Genomic DNA, 25852 nt, shown 5'->3' with positions numbered 1-25852 from the left:
CCTTCTAGAGGCTCTGGGCCTCACACAAGCTCTGCAATCCCACCTAGAGAAACTGCTACAGAAAGCTAATGGTGCTCTCAGCACTTCACCTCTGGCTCCCTGGGAAGTGGCCCTCAACAGCCCTGAGGGCCTCCCTGTGCCATCATAAGGACCTAGCAAGGTGACAGTTGGGCCAACACATGCGGGAGTGACAATCAGCCATGGCACATATGGCTGAAGTGTGTGCTCACTGACCAGAAGGACAACTACGAGGAGAAGCAGCAGTACGAAGGGGCAGGGAGCAACCGAGGCGTACCACAGGACCCCATTTGTCCATATAAAACTCATCTTTTGTTTCTGCTTACCTGTGTTTTTCAATTTTTGGAAGCAGTTCTTTTTTTTTTTTTTTTTTTTTTTTTTAATTTTATTTTAAATTCATTAATTACATTGCATTATGTGACACAGTTTCATAGGTACTGGGATTCTCCCCACCCCTCCCCAAACCCTCCCACCATGGTGGATTCCTCCACCTTGTTGCATAACCACAGTTCAAGTTCAGTTGAGATTCCCCCATTGCAAGCATATACCAAACATAGAGTCCAGCATCTTATTGTCCAGATAAGTTCAACGGCTTCTTAGGTATACCCTCTCTGGTCTGAAGACAGAGCCAGCAGACTATCATCCCGATCAATTAAAAGCTCCAACATACCATCAGCAAAAATTTACATCACCATGGAATTAATTGACATAGTAACGAGTAACCAATATGGTAAAAGTAAATGCGATTTCTTATCCACCTTCTGTGACCACCTCATTGACATTTCAATTTAGGTTTATACACAACATATAACATTCATAACATAACTTGTTATACATAACATGGAAGCAGTTCTTAAGGCTACTGCCTACAATTTAAGACATGTCCGCTAGTCACCTCAATGTAATGATGAAAAAGTACTGGCAAGCAGACTGTGCCAGCCCCAGCTCCTCCAGGAGTGGAGACAGCAACAGGTAACCAACTCACGGAGCAAAATGGGGTGGTCTGGACTCACGAAGCAGAACTCCAGTGGGAACTATGAAAGCTGTTAGCCCTGGACAGTGGGAACAGCCCCTGCAACGGTGACTACCCAAGGCCGACCCAGCAGCCTCTGTGCTGGAAGGTCGCACCTAGGAACACACAGGGAAATGGCACGCTGCAACAGAGCGCTAGCTCCCTCTGCCCAGGCACTAGGAATACCACCGTTCCCTGCTCAGCTCTCAGCGGGAGTGTGGGAGCACTGCAAGCTCTTCCTAGCAGAATAACCAGGAACAGAGCCGGAACAGAAGCAGAGCTCCGAGGATGGTGACCTTGGGAGAGGAGAAGGCAGTGAGGGGCTCACCATGTGCCATGACCCGACAGGTTGGAGCCCGGTCCCAAAGCTCAGCAGGGCCACAGTGCCTGAGGCACGCCAAGGCTATGCGTCCTGGGACAGGGAGAGGTCTGCGCAGTTCCAGCAAGGCCCAGAACCCTGAGGACCAAGCTGCTTGATAGATGGCCCAAAGGGGTCTCCCTCGGACAAACAAGGAACACAGTCAATGGGCTGGCAGTGAGGCCTGAAGGGTGGATGGCACAGGAAAGCAGGCAGGTGCTGAGCGGCTAGATACATTAGTCCCAGGACGCACCTGAGCTGCAGTGGGCCATACCTGCTTCCCTGTGTGGCCCACCTGGCTGGTGGGTACAGCCCACTAGTACATCAGGAGCAGGCTGCACAGGGAAGCCCTCCCTGAGAGCGCAGGGGAACAGCGGCAGGCAGTGGGCCTAGCGCAGCAGCACCCTGCCTGCTCATCTCAAAAGATGCAAGGCACCACTGACAGGCAATCTGACAAGCTGCTTCTGCTTTTTAGATCAAATGAACAGACAATCTCCCAGGGCTCTCGAGGGACTCTGGCAGATGCATGGATGAGTTCAGTCACTGCCATGGTTACTTTCATGTCTGTTTGGGCCACCAGGTGTCCAGATTTTTTGGCTAAACGCTACCACCATTGTGGGATGAGATTAACACTTCAGTGGGCAGACTGGGTAAAGCCAGGTGCCCTCCCTGGTTTGCCTGGGCCTGCTCCAATCAGCGGAAGGTCTGACCATAACAGGCTGACTCCTGCCAGGGTTAGAATTCTTCTAGCCTGACTATCTTCAAACTGGGACCTGGCTTCTTCCTACCTTCTCACAAGAAGTCAAACATCGGCTCTTCCTGCCAGGCTTCCGACTGGGAGCACACTACCTATCTCCTTGGCTCAGCCCACATCACGTTCTGCGAGGCCTCCAGCTTGCCCCTTGTGGATTCTGAAATTTATCAGCCTCCATAACTGCATGAGTTGATGTTGGAAGTCATCTTCCTAAATACACAACCTATTGGTTTTGCTTCTTTGGAGAGTCCCAGTGCAGCTCCTTGAACTCACATTTTCTCTTTTTTTTTTTTAAAGATTAATTTATTTTTATTACAAAGTCAGATATACACAGAGGAGGAAAGACAGAGAAGAAGATTTTCCGTCTGATGATTCACTCCCCAAGTGACCACAACGGCCGGTGCTGCGCCGATCCGAAGCCGGGAACCAGGAACTTCTTTCCAGGTCTCCCACGCGGGTACAGGGTCCCAAAGCCTTGGGCCGTCCTCGACTGCTTTCCCAGGCCACAAGCAGAGAGCTGGATGGGAAGTGGAGCTGCCAGGATTAGAACCAGCGCCCATATGGGATCCCGGGGCGTTCAAAGCGAGGACTTTAGCCACTAGGCCACGCCGTCGGGCCCAGAACTCACATTTTCTTAAGCAAAATTTCCACCATGAGAGAGAGGTACGAAGAAGTACACTAGAGGGCTAGGAAAGGCAGCCTGAAACACAGAAGTTGGTCCCTGAGCTACGGGAGGAGCACTGAGAAAAGAAACCTCTGCGAGGGGACCCCAGAGTGGAGCAGGTGGACAGGAGGAGGCTTGTATCCCAACCCTGAAGACTCCCAGATCCTCACCAAAGACTATCAGTACAAACACCGAGGACTACATCCCAACTGCCAAGGAGACCACGGGGAAATGGAGTGCCTTCAGAGACCAAGAACTCTGAGGTCAACCATCCCCATTTGGATCTACCACATGGGATGGAAGAAGCCCAAATCCTGCCTTGCAGGATCCCAGGCCATCGGAACAACAAACAGGAGCACTAAGCGGTCCGCAGAAACAGAAGAACAGTAAACTTCCTTCGGAACTAGGGAGAGGAGCTTTCTCTGGTCCTTGCCTGGTTCCGACTTTGGATCCCCACTCTCTCTCTTGCAATGACCATCAGGATCGCTCTAGAAACCCCTCAAAACAAACAAACAAACAAACAAACTAGAATAGATAGAGAACAACAAGGAAAGCTTAGAAACAGGAAACGGTCAGCGGAGATGCACTTATACCTCACTGGGTGGGACACAAAGATTAGTTATTCCTCACTGGGGTATTGAAGATTTCTCTGCACACCCCTCCTAAAACTGTTCACCTAAACTGTTGACATATGTCTTGTTAGAGTTATAGAGTTAGACTACCCGAAAAACAGGCAGGTGCAGCAAAATCATGCTTCAACGCTATAAACTGCTAAATACTAAAATTAAAATAGACATCAGACAGCTAAATAGTAATCTGTAGCCATTTTAAGGTGTACAGAACCTGGTTGTATATAAACTAATAATTGAAATGTCAATGTAGAAATCATAGGATGTGGTTCAGAACTTGCATTCTTTTTTTTTTTTCTCTTTTAACATATTGGTTACTCAACACCATGTCAACTAATTCCATAATGTTATAAATTGTTACTGATGTAATGACGGGGCTTTTAATTGAATGGGATGATACTCTGCCGGCTCTACCTTCAGACCATAGATGGTCTTCCCAAGAAACCACTGAACTTATCTGGGCAATAAGATGCTGGACTTTATGCTTGGTAGATGCTTGCAATGAAAGAATCTCAACTGAATTTGAACTGTGATAATGCAAAAAGGTGGAGGAATCCACCATGGGGGGGTTGAGGGGCGGAAATCCCAGTGCCTATAAAACTGTGTCACATAATGCAATGTAATCAATACAAAGAAAATTAAAAAAAAAAAAAAAAGAAAGAAAGAAAGAAACCTCTGCGAGAAGAAACTGCTAGCTCCAATGTTAGGTAGGCAGGCAGACATCAGCCTAAGTGAGAAGCAAAGAGGTTTATATGAGATCCCGAGGATGAGTGTCCTCAAGAAGGGATTGGTGGCTTTTCAAAGGAAGAGATGAATCTCTCAATCTCTCTCTCCCTCTCCCTTTATCCCCCTTTCGCCCTCTCTCTCTTCCCTCCCCGCTCCGTCATATCCTATGAGAACACCAAGATGGCTACCTGCAAGCCAACGAGAAAGCTGAGATCAGAGATGGAATCTCCCAGGTCCTACATGTTTACATTTACGTTTAAGCCATCCAGCCCAGGATATTAAATCAGCCCAAACTCAGGTCTAGAAGTCAGGACAAAGAAAAGTCAGAGAACATGCTACTTATTACTATAGAGTAACTGATAAAAAAAAAAAAAAAAAAAATACAAGCAGAAAAAAAAAGTAAAAAACAAAACTATGAAATCAAACTATAAAAACAAAACAAAAAGCAAACAAGCAGAATAAAGCAGGGTCATAAAAATGTCTCCTCTGATGACCTGGCAAAAAATCCTTTAGCATAAACTCTGGCTTCCAGCTTACCCAGGCCAGGCTAACCCCTGGTCGCACAGAACACGGCCACATGGGAGAAGGGATCACAGCCTGACTCACTTGTGTAATCGCCGAGGGTGTACAGGACAGTGATGAGGTTGTCCAGGCAGGGCCAATGGTCAGGATTGCACCGCAGCCCTTCCTCGAAGGCGTGGCGAGCCAGAGGCAGGCGGATGAGCCTCAGGGCCACGTGTCCGATTTTGTACCAGAGGTTGACATCCGTGGAGTCCAGCATTACTGCCTGCAAGCCACACAAGAAGAGGCATACACACTTAGATCTCTTGCCGAGCAGATGCCCGTGAGGATGAGAGGGGTGCAGTGATGTTGCACCCACTCGAACCCCCAGGGAGAAGCAAAAGAGGCATGACTGTCCTATGGATGACTCATCCTCCCAGGAGCACACATTTCCAAGGCCCAGAGCAATGGTATATACAGTTTTATGGACCATTTTCTTAATATAACCTGTAAAACGGACCAGTAGTCCTTACACACATAACAGAGTTGAAAGGAACTATCTGGGATTCTACAGGGAGAATCTGGAGGGAGAGCCCGATTCACACTGTGGCTCCAGCATGCATTAGCAGCAGGACCCAAAGCTTCTACTTTATCGGCACTCCAGTGAGGACGAAGCTTCTTCGTAACATAGTGTGAGAATCCGAGTATGCAGGGGGACAATGAGTACAGTGACTGGCACCCAATCATACAGAAATGAAGGCAATGCTACTACGGTGCAGAACACGCCATTTAATTTCCAGCTACCTGCTATTACTAATCCCACAATACACTGAGGTGGACCTGGTTCAGTCCTATGAGCACTGGGTGGCAGAAAAATACTTTTCTGCTCCAAGCACACTCCCCACGCCCTGGCCAGCCCATGAGTGGCTGCACTCACTGCTGCCACCCTCTGACCAGGCCCTCATGCACTACAGCTGCGGGACCTGCCACTGTGAACTCCTCTGGCTAAAAACACCCAACCTTGAGCATCTCCATCAAGAGCTTTTGAAACACTGAAGACAAAACCACACCTCCAAGTAGAATTCCATGGCTGTCTCCAAATCCTCACGCTGGGCTGCCAGCTGGGCCAGGTTCTTGTATGTAGAATATTTCAGTATCAGCCCAGGGTGTTTCAAACCCTCTTTTTCGTCACCGGATGAAACTGCCTGTGAACAAAACAAACAGGAGCAGAAGGGACACTCAGCAAGTGGTCAGCGGACACCTGGCCTCCAGACTGGCCTCGGAACAGGCCCTTGAGCCAGGGCAGTGCCACCATCCGCTGGAACCAAGGTATGGCATCGTATCATCTGGAAAGATCCTCCAGCGCCAGTCCCACAGAGGGGAAAAGCCAGACTCCCAGGAGGGAATTTGTGGGCATCGACACCCCATCCTTGTCATTACTGCCATGTTTGAGGGCTCAGGCCAGCAGGGGAATGATTACAGTGCAGTGAGCCAGCCGGCAGCACCCCAGGGCTGAAAGCTTCGCCCCAGGAACTGAAGGATCAGGAGTCGGAGGCTGAGTTCCCAGGTCTGCAAGCTGCCACGTGACAGCAGACAATTTCCTGTAACTGAAAAATTCACGTCGGCGTAACCTCTGGGACGGAAGGACGATGATTCCTACCCCCAATGTCACAAGAGAAAACAAGCTGAATGAGTTACAGGACCACGACCAAGCTTCATAGCAAATTACTCCCACTACAGCTTTCGGGGCGACTCTCAGAAAATCTTTTATCTTCTGAAAAAATACTGAGTAGAAAACTACTGTTCCAACCACAGAATGAAGAGTAAAACATTTTCTAACAGAAAAACTCCCTAGCACAAAGGAGCTCTCTCAAGGGGCAAGTCCAATCGGGGAAGGGCAGATCACAATGCCCATGGCCCTAATTCCAAGCAACTGTGATGGGCAACCAAAAAATCTTGACACCATCTATTGAGGACCATAAGACAATTCACCAACTGAGAGAAGGGATGGCCACAGCCCACAGCCCATCAGAACTTGGGGAGCACATCCTCCAAATGGTGATGGGACCATACAGAGGTGGGACTTGCATGTGATGCCTTCCAGAGCTGAGCGGAGACCCCACTCAACATGGAGCCCGCCTGTTCTTTCATGCCTTCGTTGTGTGTCTGGGTGCTTGAAAACAAAAGCCTTCCCTCCCAGTGAAAAGATATATCCTTCTAATTTAATTCCAGCAGGTTCAGACCAACATCCAAACCTCCAGGGAGCACCTCTGTGACCCAGCTGCTCCGGCCCCCAACTCCTGTGCTGGGAGTCACATGGGTCAGCCCACAGGTCAACAGCATGGCACCTGGCCTGGCCTGCCGGCCCCTCACCTCCCGCAGCAGGCGCGCCTCCAGGAGCTCATGGTAGGCCTTGGCAGACTCCTCAAAGCGGTCATGTTTCTGCAGATCCAGGGCCCTGTGGTATAAGGCAAAGGCCTCTGCTTCCTGCAAAGCGAGACAGAGACATCATCACCCAGCGCAAGGGTTTATCCTTTTTAAGCCAAAACTGCCTGTGAGGGAGGGTGAGGCAGCACACACTTGCTGTCAGCGCCACCCTCTGTGGCAGAGAAAACCTTCATACTGGAACTTCCAAGGAGCTCATGCCTGCCCCAAGGAGACCCGAGGGATACAGGGGCCGCTGGGGCCAAGTGACAACAACGGAAACACAGAGAGCTAGGCCACGGAGCCAGTGGCGCCCAGGGTGAAGTTGAGAGAGTGGGCACCCTGGCCAGTGCAGCCCTGGGGATCCATGAGTGTGAGGGGTAGTACAGGAAGTGTATGCTTGGTCCTTGCCTCTGGGTCCCGACTCACAGTACTAAAACCAACCCTAGGACTTTCCTAAGGGACACAAGTGGAGTGACGGGAACATCTTTTGCTACTTCTAACAGACCCCTGGTGACCAGACCTGAATTTATGTTAATGAGATGACAGCTTGGGGGTGAGGGGCTAGTGGCTAGAGGGACAAACCGGGTCATTAAAGGGTTGGTACTTTCATCCACCTGTCTCCCTCCACTTAAGGGTGGGAAGAGCTTTGGAGACCAAGTTAATGAGTCAAGCACCAATGACTGCATCTGCTGTGCTTAAGTAATGTACGGGAGCCACTTATAAACACACACACACACACACACACGCACGCATACAGCAAAGCTTGGAGAGCTTGCAATGGTGAACAGCACACAGCGCAGGCAGCCAGGAGAGGACACAAAGCCCTCTGCACACACTGCCCCCTCCACCTGTGCACACACTCCACCCCACCCTGTGCACACATGACCTGTATCCTGTGTATATACTGCCCCCACCATCCTGTGTGCACACTACCGTCCATCCTGTGCACACACTGCCCTCCCCCCACCCCTGCTCTGTGCACACACTGCCCTCCCCCCACCCCTGCCCTGTGCACACACTGCCCTCCCCCGCCCCTGCTCTGTGCACACACTGACCCCTCCACCCCTGCCCTGTGCACACACTGACCCTCCCCCCACCCCTGCTCTGAGCACATACTGCTCCCTGCTCACGCCTTGCATGTCTCTTCCATCTGGTTGCTCCTGAGTTGTCTCCTTTCTAAGAAATTGGTAAACACAAAGTGTTTTCCTGAGTTCTGTGAGTCATACAAGCACACTAGTAAACCTAAAATGGGCAGAGGGTGAGAACCCATGGTTTTGTACCCAAGCCAGTGGGTACTGTGGCACTCAGTTCATGAGTAGCCTCACAGGATGGAGCCATTACCTCTTTGGCACCTAACACCCTGTTCAGGGTCATTAAAGTCACACGGTCTGACCTGCAGGTCACCTGGGGACGCTGCAGAATGGGCTAGGGTGAGGAAAATATACCCCAGGTGTTTGATGTCAGAAGTGTTGTAAATAAAAATAATTTGGTGGGCCTGGCACAACAGCCTAGTGGCTAAATCCTCGTCTTGCATGCACCAGGATCCCATAGGGGCGCCGGTTCATGTTCTGACTGCTCCACTTCCCATCCAGCTCCCTGACTGTGGCTTGGGAAAAAACTAGAGGATAAGCCTTGGGACCCTGCACCCATGTGTGAGAACCACAAGAAGTTCCTGGCCCTTGAATGAATTGGCTCAGCTCTAGTAGTTGCAGCCACATGGGGAGTGAACCAGCTTTCAAATAAAAATAAATAATTCTTTAAAAACATAAGAAAAAATTTGGTGGAAACAGTTCATCACTGGGCCTAGGGAAGGCAACAAGTTCCTCCAGAAGAGGGAAGGGACATCAGGCAGGTTAAGTCTCACTGGCATTTCTTGTGGCCCAGGGACAGCTGGCTAGTGGACTCCCAGGAGGGCTCTGGAAATGTCCCGGCTGCTCTCCAGCAGGAGGTTGGGAGGCATGTGTTCAAGCCAGGGGCAACAAGCCAGGAGCAAACCCTTGCTGCCCTCAGATAGAGGCTGGGTAAAGAGTGGGGCAGACGCAAGGGAGGAGGAAAGCTGAAAGGGGAGAGAGGCCAGGTCTCCCACTGGACAGCAATGACCAGCAATCCTGAGAGTGCAGGCGGGCCTGGCTTCCCAGACGACCTGGAGTGAGCTGCCAGGGCTAGGAACTCCTGCCAAGGCCCCGACAGCACTGCGAAGAGACAGAGAAGCACTGGGGAAGCCTAACACGTGGGCCCTGAGTATTCTATTCCCAAGGAATGCCAACTCGTGAGGCCTGCCCAGGCAGCTCGGCCCAGCAGCAGCAGTGGCCCTGGGGCTGCACCGGCCTCATGACATCCATTCCTGGAACACACATAATTTATTTATGGTACAATCAACTCCTAGGTGAAACAGGATATACGAAATGGAAGGTTAGTGCCCTTTCAAAATGGAATTTCCTCCTGAACTCCTACTAAGGAGATATCTGAAGGCATTTCGAGTGGGATTCCGTTTGCAGCCAGGAGCAGCGAGGCCCACCAACAGGAGCAGGCCTGAGGTTACATACCTGAGCCTCCTTCGTCTGGGTTTTATGACTCTTAAAGCTTCCTTCATGCTCATCTTCAACCGTGGAGCTGGCATTCAAGGCTGCAATTCGAATCTAGAAACCAGAGGTTGGGGGAAGAAGACCTGCTTTCAGCAGCAACGTCACTCACCTGTAGAACCACAGAGGCACGCACTCCTGCTCTAGCGGACAGCCCATCCCACCCTGGCAGGCCACAGCCCTCCAGAACGTGGAGAACGAACCACGAACAGGCATCTTGGAGAAAAATAGGTGGGTTCTGTGCCCTTCCCATGACCGTGACAAGGCCTGCGAGCCACTTCCTGGCTGCTCACTCACATGTGCCCACTGCTCTGCAGGAAGATGGTCACAGTGAGGTGACAGGTCAGGAGAACGCCCCTCACTTCCGGGAGTAAAGTGACAGAAGAGTGGCCCCCTCCGTACACGAGGCGTCGGTCCTTACCATATTCCAGGAGAGTCAGTACTGTGTTGGAGCATCCCTTCCCATAACTGGCAGAAGCCGTGCTCGTCTCCAAGTTTCCTAGAGAAGAAATGCGGCAGGTTGACAGAGGGCTCAGCAAGAGCCAGGGGAGCTTGCAGTCCCCAGCACAGGCCACCCCGGGACAGCTGTGTGACCCCAACTCCCAGCACCGAGAAGCAACAGACCTGTAAACAATGGCTGTTTATGACTGACATACAAAGAAACACTGGCAAACTCTAAAGGCAGGGGAAAAAAAAAACATTCAAAGGAATGTGAGAACAGGAACTAAGCCCCACATTAAATTCTGCAGGAGCGGAACACACAAAGAGCAGGTTGGGAGAGGGTAGTGTCCAGGGCTGGGAGTGGGGAGACGCCCAGAGGCTGGAGAAACGACTGAGGGCCCAACACCTGCGTCCTGAGTCCTTCAGCAGCAGGCAACAGGGAAACATGGAGGGTTGGGGGAAAATCAAACTGTTTCAAGTACATTTAAAAAATACAATGAGAATAAATTCAGGCCAGTTTAGAGCCTAGCGCGATAGCCGAACTGCTAAAGTCCTTGCCTCGACCGAGCCAGAATTCCATATGGGCGCCGGTTCTAATCCTAGCAGCCCCACTTCCCATCCAGCTCCCTACTTATGGCCTGGGAAAGCAGTCGAGGACGGCCCAAAGCCTTGGGTCCCTGCACCCACATGGGAGACCCAGGAGAGGCTCCGGGCTCCTGGCTTCAGATTGGCTCAGCTCCAGCCGTTGCGGTCACTTGGGGAGTGAACCATTGGACAGAAGATCTTCCTCTCTGTCTCTCTTCCTCTCTGTATATCTAACTTTCTAATTAAAAAAAAAAAAAAAGGCAAATAAATCTTAAAAAGAAAAAAAATTCAGGCCAGTTAGAAGGATTGGCACGGGTGTGAAGAAATCAGTCTCATAGATTATTGCTGCAAATGTAAGATGGTGCAGCCCACATGGGACACAATCTGGCAGTTCTTCAGAACATCAGAGCTGGCAGCTCCCACTGCTGCTCCCAGGGTCCATGTCAGGAGAAAGCTCGAGCCCGGTGCTGAGCCCCCAGGTACCCTGAGACGGGAAGTGCACATCTTAGCCAGGATGCTAATTGCCTTCCCTTGATGGCAAAGATTAGTCTTGCATAATTTCTGGCCTCTGCCCCCTTAGCAGGCTCCATCCTTGGGCAGGGCATGGAGTAACAGACCAGCCTAAGACGGTGTCATCCACCAGCATTAAGTTCTCCTGGGAGCGAGCTGCATTTTTCTTGTCACTTTGTACAGGAAGGATTCCTACTGCAAGGAACGAGACTCACAGATCATTTTATTTAGCAAGGAAGACTCAAACCTTACTAGGCTGACAGCTGTTTTATCTTCCGGGTTCTACACTCAAGAAAAAAAAAGTGCTGCTCACTGAAATCTGGACACTAAATCATGCCAGGATGAAAACCATAACAGAGGCCAAAAAAAAAAAAAAAACCCAAAAGCATGCTGCATCTAAGCGGTGACCAAAACCAAACCAGAAACCCACAAGTATCATAAGGAAATAGAGAAATTGGAACTCTTGTACACTGGCGGCATGGCAGCTGCTCAAAAAAGTTAAACCTAAGATTACCATGGGGCCCAGCAGTTCCACTTCCTGGTGGACACCCATAATACCTCCAATCGGACCCACACGTTCATTCACACACCCACATTCACAGCAACATCAGTTAAAAGGTGGGTCCTTCAACAGATGAATGAATGCATACACCACGTATGGGGCGCACCCACCACGGGATACTATCCAACCTTAAAAAGGAAAATCTGGCACACCCTGCAAAATGAGGCTGACCCTTCCAAAGACCATGCCAGATACAGGAGGCCAGCAATGATCCCATTGATAGGAGGAACCCAAAGCAGGTGAATTCACAGAAACAGAAAAGCAGAACAGTGGTTGTCAGGGGCTGGGGGAGGGAGCAGGGGCTGGGGAGGGAGCAGGGAAGAGGGGCTGTTGAATGGGTTCAGTGTCTCAGGAAAAGAATTCTGAAAGGACACTGGGGATGGCTGGCCAACAACGTGAACGTATGTAATGTCACGGGGCATCACAGCCTCCACCCAGACTGCTGCCTTCACTGACAGGTGGCCCTCCATAGTTACTGGCTGTTGGCTACTTTATTGCAGAACTGTGCTGTCCTATCTAGACTTGAAGCTGTAACAACGAAAAATGGAAAAGACATTGGATTTGGAATGGGAAGATTTCAGAGTGTGGCCAGGCTTGGTCATGAGATGTCTAAGCCCTTGACCCTTTACCAACCTTGATGTCCCGGGTTATGGAAGGGATACGACGGTGTAACTAGACTGGGAACCCACCTTGGCCAGAGACTCGGACACTCAGAGGGGATACCTCATGTCAACCACCCCCCAGGACAGACACTCGGGAGCTCTCAACATACTTTAGATCAAAGATGTCACATCCCTCACCCCCACCCCTACTCCAGCCACCCCACAAAGACAAGAAACAAGGTGTTGGGTGGCACTCATCCCTCACTACAGGCAACTCAACGTGCTCTGCCCAGGGCAGGTGCCAGCTCGGGTACCACTGACTGCCTCGCTGTTGGAGGAAGCAAGAGGATGCCCACACACAGCCCAGGATGCAGGCCAGCGTGCGGAGGTGGCAAGCAGGATATCGATACAACACAGCCAGCATCGACTCCTGAAGGCAGAGGGCTGCCTGCTTTCTGCCATAGCAGCACATGGCATAAAAACTCCCAGTAACCACCAGGATTCTGCTAGGGAGGTCTGGGCCTGGCCCCGTGACATGTTTCTATGATGGTGAAAGGCGGCCCCTTGGGACAGAGGGAAGGAGTGATGGAACAGCCAGTGAAACTCAGAAAAAAACAGCAGGCTCAAGTTGGGAGAGGAGTCTCTCGCCCCACACGTTGCTGGAGGCCCCACGCCACCCCATCTTCCCATCCACACCCCAAAGGAAAGTGTTACGACTGCCTGAAACAACAACTCCCTGGGCACTACAATCAGCAGGGCTGGGGACCCTCAAGATGCCCACCACGTAGGAGAGAAAAGGTAACTCTCAGGCTTCTGAAATACTTTCAAAACTTTTCCCCTTTAAACTCGTGCCAACTCTCCCCATGGCAAAAGCACTGTGTTCACTTTAACACAATCTAAAAACAGCAGCATCTTGCGCCTCTCCATTCCAGCCCAGATGTTCACAAGCGTCTTCACGCCTCGCACTTGAATTTAAAGCAGCCTGACGGGATGCACATCCTCATCCCCGTTTTCCAGATTATGAAACTGAGGCTTAGCATGCCTGGCCAACCTGACCAAAGTCGTGATGACAGAAAGATGGAAACGGGACTCCAGGCCCAGCATGCTCCTTGTAGCACAGGACAGAGCGAGCTGCCCAGCCAGAGTCCCCTGCCTTCCCAGCCCTGTGGACGCCACACACACACAGCTGGGAGCCCCTTCAGCAGACAGCCACATCTGACGCCTCACAGGGACCCACAGCAGGTCTGCGGTTGACCATGAATAAGCTGTTCTCACCCAGGAGGCCGGGCTCTAGATCCTGCAACATCAAGATCATTCTAGGGAAGCAGAGAACACAATTTCCAATACTCTTAAAACAATTTATTTAATTTCACTGTAAAGTCAGATATAGAGAGGATGAGAGACTGAGAGGAAGATTTTCCATTCGATAATTCACTCCCCAAGCAGCTGCCACGGCTGGAGCTGAGCCAATCCAAAGCCAGGAGCCCAGAGCCTCTTCTGGGTCTCCGGCACACGGTGCAGGGTCCCAAGGTTTTGGGCCATCCTTGACTGCTTTCTCAGGCCACAAGCAGTGAGCTGGATGGGAAGCGGGGCTGCCAAGATTAGCACCGGGGCCCATATGGGATCCTGGTGCGTGCAAGGCGAGGCCTTTAGCCACTAGGCTACTGCACCAGGCCCTCCAATACTCTTAACAACGGTGTTTCCACGTTCAAGCCTCATGGAAATCCAAACTCAGAGACCAGTTCTCAGAGACAATGTCAGGTGTCTTGCCTCAGCCCAGCTGGTTGGTCTTCAAAAGAGCCCAAGTTTCACATCTCTCACGGCTTGTCAACATGGATCATGGGCAGGAACACCCTGGTCCTGGAGCATACTCCTGAGTGACCGCCGGCTCTGTCCACACCCTGGTCCTGGAGCACACTCCTGAGTGGCCGTCAGCTCTGTCTACATCCTGGTCCTGCAGCACACTCCTGAGTGGCCGCCGGCTCTGTCCACACAATCTTTCAAGGCAACTAAAAAATGATCCTGACATTGACTAAGCATGTGTTTTGGGCCCATGACACCAGCACCAGCACCCCTTACACCCACTAACGTTATCCTTTATTGCCATTCTTCCTCAGCTCCCTCATAGTCCCAGGAGCAAAACTGAGCATGAGCCCCAATAACGCACACACTGAGAAGAGTGGGGGTTCTGCACAGAACGCCGCCCAGCAGCGTGCACCGCACCATCCCCTTTCCTTTTGCCAGAATAGTTTACAGCAGCTACAGGGTTCTAGACAGGTTTTGTTTTTAAATATCTGCAAACACAAGAGTGTGTACCCAACATACAAATAAAGAACCTTGGTTTTTTTCTTTCAAACTAAAAATTTTACAGTGACTTACTACACCAAGAACTCTCCCTCAACACACCTTCATCTCTGCACCAGAAATCCCCCGTCTCCAGGTCTGCCCCCCACGCTAGGCTGGGAGCCCCAGAAGGGTAGTGGTCCTGTGTTTCTTCATGTCCTCAGGCCTGGCACAAAATTGGTGTTCTCTGTAGGAAGAACAAACGAGGGAGCTGCTGGATGGAACCCAGGCAGCTTGGCCATTTCTCAGTCCAGCCCTCTGTGCAGGGACAGTGGTCACGAGTCGGGCAGACAGCAAGGAGTCTCCGGGGCAGAAGCAGCCTGCACCCTCACCTGGAGCTGAGGAAGCTGACTGGCAATCACCCTCCTCAGGACGGGGTCAGCAGCAGGGACAGCAAATGCTGGACTGCAGCCGCAGGAGGACAGGTCACGTCTCAGGCACACCTGTGTCCAGCATCCGCAGCCCTCACGCACAGCAGCAGGTCCCCGCACGGAAGTGCTTTATGGACAGCTCTGGTGACGCCAGGGCTGGCAACTCTCCCAGATGGAGCAGAGCAGGCCCTTCTGAGCTCACAGCAGGCGCCACCGGTCCCACTCACCGGAGGCAGCTTCCCTGGATCCCCTCTTCTCCTTGGCCCGTCACATGCGCTCACTGCACACCGGGTCCTCCCTGATGAGAACCTAACTCTGAAGAAACCAGGAATGGAAGGAAACAAAAATCCATGAACATATGGTACTTCACAGGAAAAAGTGGTTCCACCAAAACCACTCCCCCGCTCACCCCCCAGGAACCCAGACAAGGAGTAAAGGAACTCCTCAGGGAAATCACAGGGGAAAATCTTCACACCCCTGGGCACGGCAAAGGTCTCTTAACATGACACCAAAAGCAACAAAATAGACCCAAACTTCCTCAAAACTAGAAACTTTTATGCAAAGGACACCATCAAGAGTGAAAAGACAACCCATTGAATAGAAGAAAGTATCAATCACACATCTATGAGAGATTAATAACCAGAGTACATAAAAAAACTTCTATAACTCAACAACAAAAAGACAATCCAACTGATGATATTGGGTGGCTGTTCCCCATCTGGGTACTCAGGCAGCTGGGAGGCTGAGTGTGGCTTAACCCCTTCTCTCTCCCCTTCCCCCAGAAACAGGAAGAAGGAAAAGAAAAAGTGGAAACAATGGTCTCACCCACTTTTCCCTGATCCTGGGCCCTTCCCACCCTGATCAACTATGTAAACATCATCAAAAAAAAAAAAAAAAAAAAAGGCAACCCAATTAAAACCAGGTGAAGAACTTCAAAAGATATTTCTCAGAGATGATACATGATGGCTGGAATTGCGTGACAAGATACTCAATATCATTCACCACTAGGAAACGGCAAATCACACCGGGTGATACTTCCTACAACAGCTATTACCAAAGCTACAAGCCAAGCCAAACCAAACAGAAAGTACCAGGTGGTTTTTTTTTTTTTTTTTAAAGATTTTATTATTATTGGAAAGCCGGATATACAGAGGGGAGGAGAGACAGAGAGGAGATCTTCCATCCGATGATTCCCTCCCCAAGTGAGCCGCAATGGCCGGTGCGCGCCGATCCGAAGCCGGGAACCTGGAGCCTCTTCTGGGTCTCCCACACGGGTGCAATGCCTTGGGACCCTGCACCTGCGTGGGAGACCTGAAAGAGGCTCCTGGCTTTGGATCAGCTTAGCTGTGGCCATTGTGGTCACTTGGGGAGTGAACCAGTGGATGAAAGAGCTTTCTGTCTCTCCTTCTCTCAGTAAGTCTGCTTTTCCAATAAAAATAAACAAATCTTTTTTTAAAAGGCACACAAATAACTCAAAAGCTAACTTTCAAAGCTAAGCACACAGCAGGTGCCCAGGACTCCCAGAAACACACTAACAAAGAGACTTTCAACCAACCCTCAGTATAGGAACGACAGGGGAGGTCTGTGAGAGGCAGACCTACACAACATCACAGGTGAGTTCCGACACGTGTATATCAGACCGCACAGCTTGAAAACAGAGAGAGCATATTCTTTCCCAGTGTTCACAGGACATTCATAAACAAAGTAATCATTTATTACCTCATAAAGTAACTACCTTCAGGCCTGGCGGCGGTGTAGCCCAGCTGCTAAAGTCCTTGCCTTGAATGCGCCCCGGGATCCCATATGGGCGCCGGTTCTAATCCTGACAGCCCCACTTCCCATCCAGCTCCCTGCTTGTGGCCTGGGAAAGCAGTTGAGGACGGCCCAAAGCTTTGGGTCCCTGTACCCACGTGGGAGACCTGGAAGAAGTTCCCGGCTCCTGGTTTCAGACTGGCTCAGCTCCGGCTGTTGCAGTCACTTGGGGAGTGAATCATCGGACGGAAGATCTTCCTCTCTGTCTCTCCTCTTCTCTGTATATCTGACTTTGTAATAAAAATAAATAAATCTTAAAAAAGAAAAAAGAAAAAGAAACTATCGGGCCCGGCGGCGTGGCCTAGCGGCTAAAAGTCCTCGCCTTGAACACCCCGGGATCCCATATGGGCGCCGGTTCTAATCCCGGCAGCTCCACTTCCCATCCAGCTCCCTGCTTGTGGCCTGGGAAAGCAGTCGAGGACGGCCCAAAGCTTTGGGACCCTGCACCCGTGTGTGAGACCTGGAAGAGGTTCCAGGTTCCCGGCTTCGGATCGGCGCGCACCGGCCCATTGCGGCTCACTTGGGGAGTGAATCATCGGATGGAAGATCTTCCTCTCTGTCTCTCCTCTCTGTATATCTGACTTTGTAATAAAATAAATAAATCTTAAAAAAAAAAAAGAAACTACCTTCCATAAAGTAAAACCACCTACAACAACAACAATACTCGGATCACAGAGTAAACTCCATGGCCACCAGGCGGAAGGTCTAAGAGCAGGGAGACATGAGGCCTAGTGACAGGATCAAATATTTGCAATATAAACAACACAGTGAAGTAGCACAAAGTGAGATGAATATATAAAAGCATCAGCCTTCATACACTATACACACATCACACAGAGAAGACATTATGTAGAGAAGAATTCCATTTGCAAAAGCAACAAGATGACTAAATACTTGAAGGCCATGGGGGGGCCAGCAGGGGGTCAGGATGTCGACTGCCATGCCTGCATCCCGCACTGGGGCAACGGTTTGAGTCCTCCGCTGCTCCTCCTCCAAGATCTTGCTGCTAATGTGCTTAACGCAGGCTCTATCTGTTATTCTATCTTTCAAATAAAACCCATGCAAGGAAAAGTTGAACTGTCAAAGTTCATTACCATGAACTTCACGAAGTGAGCAACATCCTCCATTTGGATGGGACACAAAATTACCAAGATGTCAGCACTCCCCAGGTTAGTTTCATAAATCCAGTTGCAATCTTAATTAACAGCACACATACAGAAAAAATGTAGGAGCAGCTAGGAACACATTCATATTTAACAGTGTCCACATGCCAAGGCAAGAGCCCAGGTCCAATACAAAGGGGAATGACGACTGTGCAAAGGTGGCAGCTCGAATCAAGATGGACTCTGTTGTCCGGGAACAAACTGATAAGCACTTGAAAAAAGATAACACTGCAGCCATTTTATTTATCATAAACAAAAATAAATTCCAAAGAGATATGCATCTCAGTGGGGAAAATGAAATCACACAATCACCACTCCTTTCTACTGTTAGTGGGAAACAAAAAATGTTTAACTACAATTGAAAATCCAGAAACAGTAATGAAAACCAATCAGTTCAGTCACACAAAAATGTTTAAATGTTGGGCCCAGAGTGGTAGTAGCTAAAGTTCTCACCTTGCACACACCGGGATCCCATATGGGCACCAGTTTGTGGCCCAGCTGCTCCACTTCCCATCCAGCTCCCTGCCTGTGGCCTGGGAAAGCAGTGGAAGATGGCCCAAAGCCTTGGGACTCTGCATCCGTGTGGGAGACCTGGAAGGGGCTCCTTGTCCCCTGTTTCAGAACAGCCCAGCTCTGGCCATTGTGGCCATTTGGAGAGTGAGCCAGAGGACGGAGGAAGATGTCTTTGTCTCTCCTCGCTGTTAATTCTGCCTTTTATACAAAAAATAAATCTTAAGCATTCTTTGTTCCTAAGCTGAACAAGAAAACAATGGGCTGCTAGCTTAGAGAACCCTGTTCAAAGTCTCAATGCACAAACTGAGGTCCCTTCCCCCTGCGCTGTAACTCTGGATTTCAAGTAAAATAATAAAATAAATCTTAAAAAAAAAAAAAAAAAAAAAAAAAGAGCTGCTTTGGTCACAAACCTACACAAACAAGTGACACTGCGGCCATCAAGGGATGGATGTCGTCCCCACAGGCTGGCTCCCACCCTGGTCAAGCCTAGCATGCTGCTGGCAACCCTGCCACCAAGGTCAAAGGCAGATTCCTGCCAAGAGAATCACTGTGCGCACTGAGCACGTTTCGCACTCCGAAGAGCCAAGGGAGCTTCCTGAAGCTGTGAAGGAACGTGATCAGAAAAAGCAGGAAGCCAATCCCGGTTCAGTCAAGTGCCAGCCTGCACACCAGAGGTGCCCTCTCTGGGAGAGCCTGGGGAAAGGCCTCAAAGCTGCTGGAACCTACTCCCTGTGAACTCAGAGTAGGCATACAAGCAAAATCTAAAAGACCTCTGGACTGTACAACAAGAAAAATCAGAAAAAAGTCAAGCCACCTGACACCAAGGGAGAAAGGACTTGCAACACAGAGATACCACTGACAAGAGACTGATACGACATCCTCACCAGGCAAACAGCTCCTCAAAGCGGAGGGACACAGCCCGGTCCACATCCTAGGAAGAAACTCCTCAAGTTCTTGGAAGTACCTGAGTCATCTCCTGCTGCCTCCCACGGAAGCTGGCTTGGAAGCCAACGTGGGACTTGATCTGAGGCACACGCCAGGGGACACGGGCATCCCAGAGGCCAGCTGCAACCCCATGTTTCCAAAGCCTGGAGCCAGAACTCACCCAGGTCTCCCACAGGGGTGTAGAGAACCCAACTACTCGAGTCCTCATCACTGCCCCACGGGATCTGCGTGAACAGGAAGCCGGAGTCAGAGCTGGGTGCTAAACCCAGGCACTCCAACGTGGGGTGCAGAGACAAACAAAAAAGTGGACAATGGAAAGTTCCTGCCGCCTGCCTGACCCAGCCGCAGCTGCTGCAGGCATCTGCGGAACAAACCCGCAGAGGGAAGAACTCTATCTCTGCCTTTCAAATAAATAAAACATTTAAAAAGCTAAGGAAAAGGAAAAAAACGGAAAAAACATGAAGAAAAATATGCCTAAGATGATTCCCAAAGATGCATAACTAGCTCTCACATATATGAAAAATGCTCAAACTCACACTTACAGAAGTGTATATTAAAACAGCAGGCACCATTTTTCACTGGCACCCTGGGCAAAAATTGACGTGCAATGGCACCCTCTACTGGCGATGGTGTGGGGACACAGGTATTATTCTCCCAGTAAACTCTGGCCGCAGGGAAGTTGATGACACCCGAGGAAAATCACACGGCCACCTCCCTTCCAACTCAGCAGTTCTGCTCTAAGAATCTCCTCCAAAGAGTACGAAACTGTACGTGCAGGGGGTTACTCACTGGGTGCCACTGGCTGCAAATCCAAGTGGCTGAAAGCAACTTCAACGACCAAGTTTAGAATGGATTAGTGTAGCACAGCCACACAGACAGCTGTAAAAATTAACAGATGTGAGGGCCCGGCGGCGTGGCCCAGCGGCTAAAAGTCCTCGCCTTGAAAGCCCCGGGATCCCATATGGGCGCCGGTTCTAATCCTGACAGCCCCACTTCCCATCCAGCTCCCTGCTTGTGGCCTGGGAAAGCAGTCGAGGACGGCCCAAAGCCTTGGGACCCTGCACCCATGTTGTGAGACCCGGAAGAGGTTCCAGGTTCCCGGCTTCGGATTGGCGCTCACCGGCCCGTTGCGGCTCACTTGGGGAGTGAATCATCGGACGGAAGATCTTCCTCTCTGTCTCTCCTCCTCTCTGTATATCTGACTTTGTAATAAAAATAAATAAATCTTTAAAAAATATTAACGAGGGAATGCTCCAGCAGCATTATTCAGAACCACTAGAAAGTGGAAGCAATCGAGTGCATCAACTGATACGCCGCTGGGGTCCGCGCAGTGGGTGTGAACGACACCAAGGTGTGGAGAGAACAGCTCCCCTGTTTGGCAGGGCCTGGCGGAGGTCTCTACAATCACCTGTACACAGCTCCACCTCTCTTTGCAAGGACCCCCGGCCACCCCTCTAAGCATTCTGTAATCTATTGAGATACTGTTGTTTGCCCCTGTGAGATGGCTTTTACATCCAATGTGAGCTTGGGAGTGAATGCTGCTGCTAACGTCCCGCTGAACCAGCCTTTAACAATGCCTGCTGCCTCAGTGGTTCTTACGGCCCTTTGGCTGGAAGAGCTCAAGAACGCCTGTACTAAAACATCGTAATACATGCTTCCAAACTAACTCAGGGTTGTTGAGTCCATGGTTGCAGTGGGAATTTATGTTTGTAGTTTTTCCGTTTCTGTTCTTTATCTTTTCCCCTCTGTGATATATTTTCTCCTCTAATTGATAAGTTGTAGACTGAGAATTGTAGTAGCAGTGCATTACTGATTAATAATGTACTGTCTACTGAGGCATTCCTGCCTGCAACAACAGAATGGATAATGCCCTGCCTTAAGGTGAAACAATTTGCAGAATTCTCTTTGGAAGCACTCACTTGTCCATGGTAGAGTTGAAATCAAAATAGAGTAAACACGGCTCATTGTTAACTGCAATTCTTTTTGCCTTTATAGCTCCTGCTTCACTTGCTTAGCTAACAAACTGTTGAGCTTGCAGGCCTAATGGCCAACTGGTGCCGATGGCCCCAATCCCCATAAACCAAGGCCCCAGACTTATTAGCCCATAGATAATTCAAGATCGGGGTCTGGTTGTCAAGGGGGCACCAAGGTTAGAGCCCAGACCTGAGGGGAGCAGGCGGGGGCTGGCAAGCCGAGACAAGCAAGGAATGTGTAATCCTTCCTTACTCACCTGTTGTAATTGTGCCCCCCTTGAAGCTAGGTCAAACTGCCCCTAAAGAAAACTTTGTAATTGTACTGCTTGGGCCCACACTCTGCGGTCTAGTGAATGCAACACCATGACGTAAGTCTGTGCCAGAACTTGCGACTGCTTCTGTATAAATAAAGCGGACAGCTCCCTTGCATCGTCCATTACGATCCAGAAATTGTAGTGGTCTGTCTCTTTTCTCTTTATGCTTATTTCACACACCCTTCTCAAGTTCCGAACTCGGCTGGAGCTGGCCTCTGGCAATAAGCGTATCAATACATTTTATGTCATAAAATGAAATAGTATTCAGCCACAGAAAGCAAGTACTGACAATATGGATGAACCATGAAAACATCACGCTCCGAAGAACTCAAGCACAAAAAACAAACCCACGTTATATGATCCCATTTACATGAAATATCCAAAAATAGGAAAGCTATAGGGAGAAACTCCTGGTTGTCCAGGACGGGAGAAGGACACAACGGGAAATGAACTGCCGATGGACTGGGGCCTCATTTGGGGGTGTATAAATGCTCCACAAATTTCAGAATTACAGAAACAGGTGGATTATCAGCTGGTCAATTCTATCTCAGTAAGCCTGTTTTTAAAAACAGATGTGAGGGCCCGGCGCGGTGGCCTAGTGGCTAAAAGTCCTTGCCTTGAATGCGCGCCGGGATCCCATATAGGTGCCGGTTCTAACCCTGGCAGCTCCACTTCCCATCCAGCTCCCTGCTTGTGGCCTGGGAAAGCAGTCGAGGACGGCCCAAAGCCTTGGGAGCCTGCACCCATGTTGGAGACCCGGAAGAGGTTCCAGGTTCCCGGCTTCGGACTGGCTCAGTTCTAGCCGTTGCAGTCACTTAGGGAGTGAATCATTGGATGGAAAATCTTCCTCTCTGTCTATACTCCTCTATGTATATCTGACTTTCCAATAAAAATAAATAAATCTTAAAAAAAAAAAAAAAGAGCCAGGATGGGGTGATGGGGTGCAGGCCAGGCCAGGTAGGACCACAGCATCTGCCAGTTCACACAACAGCTGGGGCTGGGAGTAGGTCAAGCTGGGCTAAGCTGCTGCACCCGCTGGCAAGAGCAGGGACTTGGGGTGGGCCAGGCTGAGCCAGGCTGCACCACCTACTGGGGGAGGACCATCTCAGGCTCGGCCGCAGCACCCACTGGCACACACTTGGGGAATATGACGGTGAGTTAATCTAGGTCAGCGGGGAATGGATGTCAACTGCCTCATCAGAGGACGGAAAAAAAAACAGGTTAGACAATTTTCCTGGCCATGCTTTGCAGAATGTTCCTGGGTCTGAGGCCGCACTAAGATGGACTCGGCTATCTCACGCATCACTGTGGCTTTGAAGTAGACAAGGGGTCCACAAGCTACCCAGCCCACTGGGTTGGTGCAGCTCAGGAATGAGTTTTCACACTTTTACATGATTGAGCAAAAAGTTGGTAATGTGTGAAAATTATACAAAATTCCAACTTCAGTCTTCGTCAGTAAAATTCCGTAGGAACGCGGCCGCTCTCTTACATCCTGTGGTGTATCCACACTACAGCGCTACCAGAACTAAAAACCCAGAATCAGGGCACAGTAGGCTAAACCTCAGCCTGAAGCACCAGTGTCCCATATGGACGCCAGTTCAAGTCCCAGCTGCTCCACTTCCAATCCAGCTCTCCACTAACGCACCTGGGAAACCGACAAAAGTTGAACGTGGGCCCCTGCACCACGTGGGAGACATGGAAGAAGTTCCTGGCTCCCAGTTTCACATCAGTTTAACTCTGGCTGGTGTGGCCATTTGGGGGAGTGAACCAATGGATGGAAGGTCTCTCTCTCCTTCTCTAAATCTGCCTTTCAAACATAAATAAGTAAATTTTAAAAATAAGTATATTAATTAAAAAGAGTGAAAGAAAAGACAAAGTATGGTCTCCAAGATCTACAGTACTACCATAAATGGCAACACACGTATTGCACGGAGTTCGTGGAAAATGGCATCAGAAAGTAAGCTTATCATGATGCAAAATATTTCTGAAGTCCATGCAAAAAAAAAAAATTTGAAGTCCACTCCAAATAAAACCGTGCAGATGCTATTATTAAAAATGCATGGATTGCAAAAACTTTTGCAGTAAAATAAACTTCTAATTTCATTTTTCACAAACTTTCGGAAGTAGTACTACAGTATTCGCCACGCGGTGTGATATAAAAAGCTTGGCAAACTCCCCCCCCCCCCGAAGATCATTGCTTAAGGCTATTCTAAGTCCAGGAAAGAATGAATGACATCGCGGAAGCCCCGAGCAGCCAGGAATCCATCCGTCCTGCCACACTTGACACCTGTCAGGACCCAGGGCCGGAGGACACCTGTGCAAGACACCCGGGCGCGTCAGGTGTCCCGTGCCTCCCGCGCGGCCTCGGCTTTCCGCCTCCTCCCCAGTAAACGCGCTGCAAGTCGCAGCACTCACCGCACAGGGCTGCCAGGAGGGTGAGGCAAAGCTCACCAGGGAGTCGGCGGTGCCCGGGAGGCCGGGACGAGGCCGGCCGAGCCCCCAGGAAGCCGAGCCGCGCGTCCCGGGGGGCTGCCCGCACGCGCCGACCGCTCGCTCCGGGAACTCGCTTCTCGCGCCGGCCGCCGCTCCGGGAACTCGCTTCTCGCGCCTCTGCTCGGTCCAGTCGCGGCCTCTCCCGAGCCCCTAAAACCGGAGACGCCCCCCAAAACCGGCAGCACCGGAACTCACCCCGGCGTCTCCACGGCAACGGATATCCACTCCGAACCCCCGCGCCGGTCGACGGCGCGCCTCAAAACAAGACGCGTTCTCATTGGCTGCAACGTCTGTCCTGCCGACCAATCGGCGCGCTCCTCGGCGCGGCGCGCGCGCACGCGCGCGCCCGAAGGGCCGTCTGGTTGAGGGTGCCCCTCGGAGTGCTTCTGGAAACCCGCTCCATCGGGCATTGGTTCCGGATCTCTGCTGGCGGAGCCAGCTCACGGGCGGACTTCCGGCTCCCAGTTCGGCATTGTTTACGGTTCTGTGTCCCAGGACAGGTGTAATAGCGGCTGGCTGGTTCACCTCTTTCCGCAAAGAATCACAACCTCAAAGGCACAGATATCGAACTATTAAACTCATAATAATAATAATAAATCTGCTTTCCACCAGGGCCTGCAGAAGTCTTGGAAACTAATTGCAAAGTGATTTAGGGGAGCGTTTCCCAACCTCCCCTAAATCTAGTTGCTGGAATCCCACCAGAGGATGATTTAAATGAAAAATGATTTCTTTCCTTTTTTTCCGTTTATTTTTTTTCAGAATAGTTTTAAATTTATAAAACAAAAATCCTACGGTAGTAATATATAATTCCCATAAGCCTTCGCCCCATTTCCCCTATTATTATTATCTCATTATGTTCATCATAATTATTAAACCAAATCCACATTCCCCTGTTTTTTTGTTTGTTTAATTTCAAAGGCAAATTTACAGAGAGAGAAGGAATGATAGAAAGAGAATCTTCCCATCCACTGGTTGACAACTCAAATGGCTGCAATGGCCAGACTTGAGCTGGTCTGAGCCAGGAGCTTCTTGCGGGTCTCCCACCTGGGTGGAGGAGCCCAAGCATGCGGGCCATCCTTCATGGCTTTCCCAGGTGCGTTAGCAAAGAGCTAGTGTTGGTGCCGGATTTTGATATCTGCAGAAAATCATCAAGTCTGAAGTCAGTACTAAGGGCATAAAGGTGGTTTATTCAGGTTAGCCTAGGTCTCCCAACCACCTTCCCCAGCCCAGCAGGGCTGGGCTGAGGGAGGGGCAGCCACAGCCAAGGCTGCTGCAGGATCCACAGGGAAGGAAAAAAGAGAAGGAAGCGTGAGCCAGAGAGATACCCCTGGTTGAACAACCCAGCGTTCTTATGCATTTCAGGCTATTAATTAGCAGGCTTGTATTGGTGGGTTTGAAGCAAGCAACTTTCAAAAAGTACAATCGATGAGCTATAGGGCAGTGGATCTTATCAAGCACCAGGTACCTCCTTCCTGAGGAGTGGTCTGCCTATGTGACCTGCCAGGTGTCCTGCCGGGTGTCATGTAGACTATCAGGCCTGGAGTTCACACAGCC

The 25852-nt window shown here is 50.3% G+C and overlaps 1 protein-coding gene across 4 annotated transcripts in view; it reads right to left on the bottom strand.

Annotated features, from left to right (window-relative positions):
- CABIN1 (calcineurin binding protein 1) overlaps nt 1-24563 on the bottom strand; it is a 119715-nt gene extending 95152 nt beyond the window's left edge. For 3 of the 4 annotated variants that reach the window (XM_058656489.1, XM_058656491.1, XM_058656492.1), the window contains exons 1-6: nt 24221-24390; nt 10093-10170; nt 9636-9728; nt 7036-7149; nt 5733-5867; nt 4768-4948 (exon numbers count right to left, since the gene is read on the bottom strand). In XM_058656489.1, the coding sequence (XP_058512472.1) occupies nt 4768-4948; nt 5733-5867; nt 7036-7149; nt 9636-9728; nt 10093-10095 (526 nt within the window). In that variant the 5' untranslated portion in view covers nt 10096-10170; nt 24221-24390. Of the gene's footprint in view, nt 1-4767; nt 4949-5732; nt 5868-7035; nt 7150-9635; nt 9729-10092; nt 10171-24220; nt 24391-24493 lie in introns of those variants that run through there. The other variant, XM_058656490.1, reaches the window with a different exon arrangement.
- Nucleotides 24564-25852: the final 1289 nt, after the last annotated feature.

Source organism: Ochotona princeps, chromosome 29 (genome assembly GCF_030435755.1).
Source record: "Ochotona princeps isolate mOchPri1 chromosome 29, mOchPri1.hap1, whole genome shotgun sequence".
NCBI lineage: Eukaryota > Metazoa > Chordata > Mammalia > Lagomorpha > Ochotonidae > Ochotona > Ochotona princeps.
The sequence above is the reverse complement of the archived record's forward strand: the minus strand, read 5'-3'. Positions and strand labels throughout refer to the sequence as shown.